The sequence below is a fragment of the Hemicordylus capensis genome, chromosome 14, assembly GCF_027244095.1.
Source record: "Hemicordylus capensis ecotype Gifberg chromosome 14, rHemCap1.1.pri, whole genome shotgun sequence".
Lineage (NCBI taxonomy): Eukaryota > Metazoa > Chordata > Lepidosauria > Squamata > Cordylidae > Hemicordylus > Hemicordylus capensis.
The window spans coordinates 971,436-980,503 of NC_069670.1; the positions used below are offsets into that span (position 1 = coordinate 971,436).

The following is a 9,068-nucleotide window of genomic DNA, read 5'->3' on the forward strand; positions in this document are numbered from 1 at the left end:
GGACAACCACACTGGGTACCCCACTCATGGACTTGCCTTCCTGGAGATCCTGGTTCTGCTCAGCCCATTCCAAAGTGGCGAGAACCACACGGGGATCCTCTCCTGGGGGGAAGACAGTGGAGCCCTCTAGGGGGAGCTCGGCTGGCTGTTGCTGTTGAGGCGGAAGCATCTCTTGCTCCTGTCGATGCTGCTTTGGGTGAAGGCGCTGCTCCTCCTCTAGAGGGTGCTCTACATCTCACTACTCTCTCTCCCGCTTGAGCTGCTCCGCCTCTTCTTGGTGGAGTTGGGCAACCCGCTTCTTGCAGTGCTGTGTCCCCTGCATACAAAGATGGTCTCCTTGTCCCCAGCTCCCAGCCCAAGAAGACACATAGACTTATTATGGGTAAAAGGGCCACAACTTTATTAACAGGAACAATAGACATGGCGGACTGGAATGCCAGGTGATTAATCACCCTTAGAGAACAGTGCGGGCCACTAGGCCCGGGTTAGGACTCTAATGTCCTACCCAGCGCCTCACTGGGCGACACACCCTGGCTCAGGAAACGGGCAGGAACGCCCCGCCCAATTCCTTCAAAGCCAACCCCCCCTTTAGAAGAGGGGATCTGGATACTTCAAGGTCTTCACCCACCCCGGACCGCACAGCCTAAAGGTTGGTGAAGTCCTGAAGCTCGTTTCATGGCAATCCATTCTCCCCGTGCCACACAGGCCACAAAGGAGCAATTGACCAATCAACCTTTTGAATATCCAAGGGTGCTCACCGATGTTCTATCTCTCAACCTACCCCCCAACCCGCACTGTTACTGCCATTGTGACCGGCCTAACTCTAACTAAACACCTGGGTACAGAACGGAGTAGGCGAAAAAAACCCCAACAGTGGCCAATGCGTTGGGAGCAAAAAATTCCTACTCGATCCCCTCGGGCGACCAATCACTAGACCCGCTCTGCAGCAGGGAAGGGAGGGAGGGGAATGCCCAGGCTGAACTGAGGAGCCTGGGGCATGGATCGGCCGATCCCGGCCAAAACCCCACCCCCAAACCTAAAGGGCCAATCAGCCTGCTTCTTGGGCCTCGTGCAGGGCAGGGCTGGGAAAAACACCCTCCCCTCTGCACGAGGCCAAGGGGAGGGGGATTCTAGGTGTCGTCGTGCCTCCAGCTGGGCAAGACCCTCCTCATCTTCTTGGCATAGATGGAGCTCTTCTTCTTGTCCTGGGGCTTGCAGTGGAAGGGGGCTGCTCCTGGAGAAGGTCACCAAAATCCAGGTCCTCTCAGGGCTCGAAGAGGTCTGCTTGTTGGGAGAGAAGACGGGCATGGCTTAGTTTACAAAAGGGGCCCTACCTGCCCCTGAGAAAAGGAGGAGGCTTCTGGTCGGGGATTCCCAAGGGGAGCAGCAGAGAGGGCTTCCCCAGCTGCAGTTTGGCTTCAAGGCCTTCCTCAGGGAGCGCCATGTTTCCCTGGGGCAGGATTGGGGTGTGCAGGGCTGGCTCTGGGGAAGGCTCTGGGGGACCAGGAAGAGGGAGGACGTGGGCTCCTCGGAGACCCATGGTGGGCACAGAGCGGGAGCTCCCCAAGCCCAGAGCAGGGAGGGAGCTCTGCCAGCCCCATTTCCTTCAGGATGGACATTACCTTCATCGGAGGAATGGCTCCCATCGCCCATGGCCCTGGATGTTGTTCGGCCCACCCTGCGAATGCCCAGTGGCAGGAGTGGCTTGATCTGCTCTGCCTGTAGAGAGAGGGAGAAAAGAAGGCCTGTCAGAGCTCTTTGGGGGACCCTGGATCCTGGAGGGGGGAGCTGGGGGGTGCCAGGCCACCATGGGGGAGCCAGGGGAGCCAGGGGGAGTCAGGCCAGCATGGGGGAGACTTACCTCAAAGTAGAAAGGGGGCCCAATGGCCATGTTGAGCAGTAAGAAGCCAACGTTCTCCGCCATGGCTGCCTCCTCCTCATCCTCGCTGAACATCTCAGCATCAATGGCCTGTTGGACGAAACAGTCCCTCTGAATGAGAAGCTGGAGAGGACCTGAGTGAGTTCCATCAGGGATGCGAATGGACCCCAAACAAGAGCCCACCACCATGTCATCGGCTAAAAAGTGATGCTTCCCAAGGATGCCTGCACTCTGGGAAAATATCCATTCTATGGCTGGTGGAAGTATGCTAACAGCATGGAATAAAAAGAGAAGATAAAGAGAACGTGGAATAGGCCATCACATTTACCACATCAAGGAGAACAATGCACATTCAAGAAGTCAATACAGGTCACAAGGAAAAACATGGCTTTTTCCGGTTAAATGAGATGGCTTACTCAATGTTTTTCTTCCTCTTGTCTTTTTATTCCAAGGTGTTTAGAGGTATTGCATACTTCCCCCATCCATCGACTCGATAATTTCCCCAAACCCATACATACTTTTAAAGCAGAACTTTTGGGCTTTTATATGGTGGTGGCTACTTTTGGAGTCCATACAGTCCCCCCCGCCCAATGCCACAGCCCTAGACGGAATCCTCCGGCCAGCAGCCCCCATGCCAGGCTGCTGAGAGCTGGGAGCCAAGACGGCGGAAGACCGAGGGGGTGGGGGGGCTTCTCTCCCATGTCTCTGTGGCAGCCTCAGGAAGGAAGCGTCCCCCAATGCCCAGAAGCGAGTCTCCTGGGGGGGTCACCCACTGGGTCAGGTGAGCCAGGTGTGGAAAAAGGGGTCTCCTCAGGGCGGGGAGCTGCCTGTGGGCTGCCCTCCCCTGGCCGCTCAGAGAGGGAGGCGGCCCCCACAGGTGCTGGGAGGGGGCTGCATGTGTGGACGCTGCTGACCAGGAGGGAGCTGAGGCCTCTCCCACTGACATGCCCCACCCAAGCCCAGCAGGGTAGGGCAGGGGACCCCTTCTGCTGACCCCCAGACTGGGTGTCTCTCCTTCTCGAGAGGGCACCACCCTCTCCCAAACTTACCTCAGCAATCCTGATGAGGTGGGTCAGGGTGGGCTTTTCAGCGAGCATTGCTTGCAGCATCCTCCTCATGGACCTCTCCGGGGGCAGAAACGGGCTCTGAAGGGGAGAGAGAGAGAGAGAGCCAGAGTGTGGCTGCTGCTGGCCTGAGGGGTTTCCCGGCCCCTCCTCAGGGCCCCCCAAAGCCCTGCCGGTCCTCTTCCCTCATGGGGGATCAAGGCGTCTGTCTGTCTCCATTGGGGAGGGGGTCTTATGCAGGCCCCCCTACCAAGAGAGCACAGGCCCAGCCAGAGGTGTCGATATTTACTTCTCGGTCTTCCTCCGGCTCTCCTCCAATCATGTGGCTCATCCAGAAGATTGACTCTGAGATGAGCTTTTGTTCTGTTTTTGCTCCCAAGCAGGGCTTCATTCCACTGCCAAAAGAAAAGGAGAAAGATTAGAAAAATAGCCGGGGTCTGGAGGGGGACATAATGCCATGAAGAAACTGGCACAGGTGGGGGAAGGTATCAACACCCTAATCTGGGCCCCGATCCCTGTCCCGCCCTCCACGTACCTCAAGGAGGCAATGGCCTCTGTGCAGAGGGAGAAAAAGTGGTGGGGCACGGGGTCCTCCCAGATGTAGGCCATCTCCTCCTGGGAGGGAACAGAGAGCAGGAGGGAGTCACCCCAGAGGCCCTGGGGGGGCTTCCCTTCTCCTGCCCCAGATGCACCCAGCCCCCTCTCCCGGCTAGGGTTCACCCTGTTCCAAGGGCGGCTGCCTCCTCCCCGCTCACCCCCAACCAGGCCTCCCCTCCCGCCAGCCGACCCCTTTGCCTCAGAGTTCCCTGCCTCAAATCACTCACCAGCACAGCATGGGCGGCCAGCCCTTTCGAAAACGGAAGGCACTGCTCCCCCCTCCTTATGGCTTCCTGGCAGGCCTGGATCAGGGCCATCAGGAAAGTGATCCTGCCCCTCCGCTCCTGAAAGGGGCAAGCGTGGGGCTGTTGGGTCGGGAAGGATTTCCCCTCCCTCCTCCGGAATGGACCAGGCAGGCCCCCTTGGATGAGAGGCTGCCATCCCACCATTTCCCGGTACCCTGGACAAGGATCTGTGCTTCCCGAGGACTGTACTGGGTGAGGGTGGTTCCCTACCTTCCCTCCTCCTCCTTCTTTTAGCGTTCCGGCTTGATGTACCCTCTGCAGCCTGGCGTGAACGAGATGGCAGGGGGTGGAAGCTGCCGAGTGGGGAAGAGAGGGAGAAGGCAGGACCGTGAGCGAGCTGTCCTTCCAGCCGGGCCACCCCCTCTCCTTCTGCCCCACCATCCCCCCCAAAAGGGGCTCCTCCTCACCTCCAGCATCCTGCACGGGGGGCGCTGACGGCCCAGGCTTTCTGCTCTCCCCAACTGGCGGTAGCGAGGGAGGCAGCACGGTGGGAGCAGGGGCCACCCGGTTCTTCCTCCCACAGATGCACCACCAACAGGGGCGGGCAGCTGGCTTGGAGGCTGTGGGCTCCGCTGGGGCATCCAGGGGGGCCACCCGACTGCTCCTCCTGGAAAAGAAGCCTTGGATCCTGCGCAACCTAGAAGAGAGCAGGAAGACAGTGAGAACGAGGGTCTTGGGCAGGAATGCTGGTGGGGTGTGGGGAGGCGAGAGGGAGCAGATGGAGCACATTCCAACTACTATCGGACTGTGGAATTGAGGCACCAAAGCCCAAAGTGATGTTTGAGGATAACCAAGGTTGTATCCAGATCTCCCAAATGGAGAAAAGGAGGTCTCGAACCCAGCACGTGCCTATCAAGTACCACTATGGTCGAGACTTGCAAGAGAAAGGGGTGGTCCGGTCGAAGTACTGCCCAGCAGAAGAGATGCTGGCAGATGGATTAACCAAGGCATTGCCCAGAGGAGGGGTCTCGGAAACGGGATTCAGTGCATTGACCTTTTGCACCAACTTTTGGGTATCCTCAAACGGTTCAACCTGTCTCTACTCTATGACCCTTCCCCCTTTTAAATTTTTATTTAATCAGACAATACATCAACATGAATAGTAAATCTGATACATAATGACATCCATTAACCATCCTTCCAGAGATGTAAATCATTAGATGGAGGAGAATGACTGAAATTATCTTGATTTGTGAACACAATAAAATCCGACCATATCATGAAAAAAGACCAATAATATGGGTCAATTTTTCAGATAGGGCAATATGCCACATAGACTGATACCAAGATGTCAAAGACATGGTTTTATGCTTCCAGTATTGTGCAATGGATAATCTAGCTGCAGTTAACATGGAAACGATAAGATCCTTAAACAATAGTGCCAAATTAGCTCCCGAAAATACATTTAATAGAGCCAACTCTGCTCTCATATCTAATCTCTGTTGTGTAATTTTACCCATTTTTAAAAATACCTCTGTCCAAAAGAAGAAAATACTGGGACAAGACCACCATAAATGGAAGTATGTCCCTCTATTTCCACAGCCATTCCAGCATAGCGGGGACCAACTCATGAAAGTGGGGTAATCTGGAAGGGGTCAAATACCACCTGTGAAAGAGCTTCACAAAATTCTCTCTAAGGAAGAGGTAGAAAACACCAGCTTCCATTTCAGTATTCAATTCCATTGCGAGTTGCTAATAGTTTGTTGTAGGTCATTTTCCCAGGCCAACTTAAGGCCAATTAATGGATCAGATGTTTGAATTATTAGAATCTCGTATAATCTAGAAATAAATCCCTTAGACACTTATGAAGCCTTTAATATTAATTCCTCAAACATAGTCAAATTCCTCTTAGCCTGCTTAACTATATCAGGATGCAAAATAAAGGACTGAAACAGAAGAAAATTTAACCAAGAGTAATGCTTATTCATAAAATTTTCCCAAATAGTTTCAAAATCAATTGGCTTATCCAAATAATAAAAATCCTTTAATCTATTTGCAACACCTCCAAAAACACCAAGAAATCGAGAGGGTGAGTCTGAAGCTGGAAATTTAGGATGACTACAAATGGATAACAAGGGGGAATATGGAGGTAGGAATTTTATGCCATTTCCCCCAGATCTTAAAAGTGGTTCTTTAAAATGGATTGATAACAGATTTAGAACTCTTAATAAATTCAAATATCAACAGTCTTAATATTACCGAGATGTTCTTCAGGAACCTGATATGACTCCTCAGCTATTTCCTGTTGAGTCACAGAATCCCTTCCTTTCTTCTTAGAGAGCAGATGGAAACCTCTCTCTCTCTTCCGACCTATTCCTTATGTAGATCTTTGGATGCCTTTCCACTCCAAAGGTGTACTTACTAATCAACTGAGTTAGTATTTTATTCTACAAGAATCTCCCGTGTCTTCTATAAATAGCTGCAAGAACTAAACTCTGCAAAACCACTCTGTTAACTGGAGTGGGTAGCTCTGCTTAGTGCTCTGCTTATTAACTTTGGGATAAATATTACAACCCTCAACATGCCATGCCTTGAGATCAGAGTATTTGGTGCTTTCTAAATGAAATGGAATGGAAGAATTAAATCAATACTTACATAATCAGCAGGATCGCTGTTCCTCAACGATAAAAATTTCCAACACTAACACTAACTAACTCAAAAAGAACAACAAAAAACAAAACTCCCCAAACTAAAACAGACACACCCCAACCCCCTCCCAATCCCTCCCTCTCCAACGAATACTTTGAAACCCAAGAAACCTAACTCAATCTAACTACAATCTAACGAAATCTAACGCTATCAGAAAAACAAAATCTAAAAACTAACAGAAACTAAAACCAATCCCAACCACCTCCCCCCTCCCTATCCCAAACAAATCCCCGCTTCAAATCGCTTCGATATCCTTCCTCTACACTCTACTCAATCTCTCTCTCTTTCTTTCTCTCTTTCTCTCTCACAATCGCGCCCAATCTCTCTCTAAACAACTTTCACTGCCACTGCCTCTCTCTCAGACACCTGCTCTCTTTCGCTCTCACATTCATTCAAGGGAGCCAGAGATAACGGCTGTCCCAGGACCCAGTAGCAACAGGTGATGTCACAAAGGGGGATGCATCACCAGCTAACTGCCAACTCAACGGCCGCTGGTCCAAGGGTCTCTCCTTTCCAGGCCACGTCCTTGTTTCCCCCGAGAGGCCTCCGCCTTCCCCACTCTTGCTAGAGGGGCACTGTCCCAAATCCCTTCTGGGAGACCCTTCCCACCTCCAGAGCACGTTCCAGATTACACACTACAACAGTGTGACTACATGTCAATTAAATGTGCTTCCGTACTGCCTGTGTTTCGACATCATAGTCTCTGTGCTGTCAGCAAGGTACCGTTCGCATTTCTGAAGGCTTCTTTTGGATTTTATCCTACAACGTTGCATGGGCGATGTCGCCAAAAATTAGCTGTATTTTCTAGTCCCCAATTCCGGCTAGAAGCGTTGCTCCTTGGCCATAATCCACCCCAAGGCATCAATTACTACTACAACAAATATATAAATATATAAATATTTATAGGCCCGATTTTCACCATTAGGGTCATTAGGAAGGGGATTGAAAAGAAAACTGCTCTTATTGTTATTCTTTATACAAGTCTATGGTGCGGCTCCCTTTGCAGTTCTCTGTCCAGTTCTGGTCACCGTGTCTTCCAGGGGACATTGTAGAACTGGAGAAGGTGCAGAAGAGGGCAAGCCAGATGATCAGGGGCCTGGAGCACCTTCCTTAGGAAGCAAAGCTACAGCATCTGGGGCTTTTTAGTTTGGAAAAGAGGTGACAACGGGGAGACATGAGAGAGGTCTGCAAAATGATGGATGGTGTGGAGAAGATGGATAGGAAGAAGTTCTTCTTCCTCTCTTGCAACACTAGAACCAGGGGTCATCCCGTGAAACAAAAGGCCAGGAAATTTGGACCACAGAAAGGAAGCACTTTCCCAGACCAATCAATCAAATTTATTATTACAGTCCATGACCAAGAAAACAAGGAATAAAATCAATACAATACAATACAAAATACACAATATCAAAAGAATGAATTAGATAAAGCTGAGTTACAAGAATGGCAAGGTCATACAAAGCTAAGTTTATCTCGTCTCATTTTACATGTCGCAGCACAAAATCTTGCAATCCTCTCTGTCACCGCCGCGTGGCGATCCATTAAAAAAATAAGAAACATAATAATCATCAGAATAACCCGGTTTGTCTTTTAAAAGAGGTTCTATCCAGATAGGGAGAATAGTCCTATCAAAGAGAGTGTAAAAGATCGTGTGCTACCGACTCTACAACTCCAGCGTCACAAGGGCATAACCGATTCCTTAAGGGAATTCCCTTAAACCTCCCTTCTAACACCGCAGAAGGTAACGCCTGTGAGAAAGCTCTTCTATGACCTAAAGCGGTCAGGCGTATCAAATATCCTAGTTTGAAAAACTGCCTAATGTGTTCTTTGCAGTGATCAAACTCCGTTCTCTTTGTTTCTCCATATCTAGCACTCTTTGCTTGACTATCTTTTTAGCAGCATCAGGTGTTCAAGATGACAGATATTGCCATGAGAACCCACACTTACCCAAGATGACCTGTTCTTTCACTAGGATGACGGGAATTCATCTTCCAACACTAATGGCCCAAGGCCCCAAGGGGCGAGCGTGGGGTTTCAGCCAAAAGTTAATCAGATATAACCACACCTGGGCTTCTACTCTAATCACTCCAGATTCAAGGCGTAAGGCGGCACTGGAAACACATTGAGGAAGAGGGAACAGAGCCCGAAGGAAGCCCACCTGAACAGCTTCGAATATAGAAAAGTGACCTGTAGGGAAGGTCTGAATCCCGTATAACATTTGGGCTAATATTTTGACCAGGAGCACCTTGAGGGCTGCTGCAATATGATATCCACCTTTAGTATAGAAATGTTTTTTAACGACAGTTGCTCTCCTTTGGGCACTTGCTGCCACATACTCTTAAGGCGGTTTCCACAACCCTCCAGAGTGAAAAACACTGGTTGTGTGGCTCCCCGGGGCATCTGGTGGGCCACTGTGTGAAAAGGGCACTGGACGGGATGGGATTTAGGTCTGGTCCAGCCGGGTGGTTCTTCTGTTCTTCACAAAAAGGAAGGTCTCCCAGTGTTGATACAGAAAAGCCAAAGAAATGGTTGCCTGCCCACAAAAGCCTCAGAAAAGGACTTCCAAGGGAGAGG

At 50.7% G+C, this 9,068-nt stretch overlaps 1 protein-coding gene across 2 annotated transcripts; it reads right to left on the bottom strand.

Moving 5' to 3' along the window:
- Positions 1-274: 274 nt before the first annotated feature.
- Positions 275-6,545, bottom strand: LOC128337440 (uncharacterized). 2 transcript variants are annotated; one of them, XM_053278450.1, is made up of 6 exons: positions 6,441-6,545; positions 4,253-4,482; positions 4,056-4,138; positions 3,768-3,884; positions 3,479-3,558; positions 3,123-3,338 (listed from the first exon to the last, which is right to left on the bottom strand). In XM_053278450.1, coding segments are annotated over exons 1-6 (675 nt in total). In that variant the 5' UTR covers positions 6,443-6,545; the 3' UTR covers positions 3,123-3,175. The 2 variants fall into 2 exon arrangements, with proteins under 2 accessions (XP_053134426.1, XP_053134425.1); XM_053278451.1 differs by lacking the exons at positions 3,479-3,558; positions 3,768-3,884; positions 4,056-4,138; positions 4,253-4,482; positions 6,441-6,545 and adding exons at positions 275-1,281; positions 1,623-1,719; positions 1,862-1,969; positions 2,929-3,024 and having other exon boundaries at positions 3,233-3,309.
- Positions 6,546-9,068: the final 2,523 nt, after the last annotated feature.

Excerpts from the sequence above, each read along its gene's own strand:
- LOC128337440 (XM_053278450.1), bottom strand. Across the intron at positions 4,139-4,252 it reads CCCCGTGCAGGATGCTGGAG|CTTCCACCCCCTGCCATCTC; the intron begins GTGAGGAGGAGC and ends CCCACTCGGCAG. Across the intron at positions 3,559-3,767 it reads TGGCCGCCCATGCTGTGCTG|GAGGAGATGGCCTACATCTG; the intron begins GTGAGTGATTTG and ends GTTCCCTCCCAG.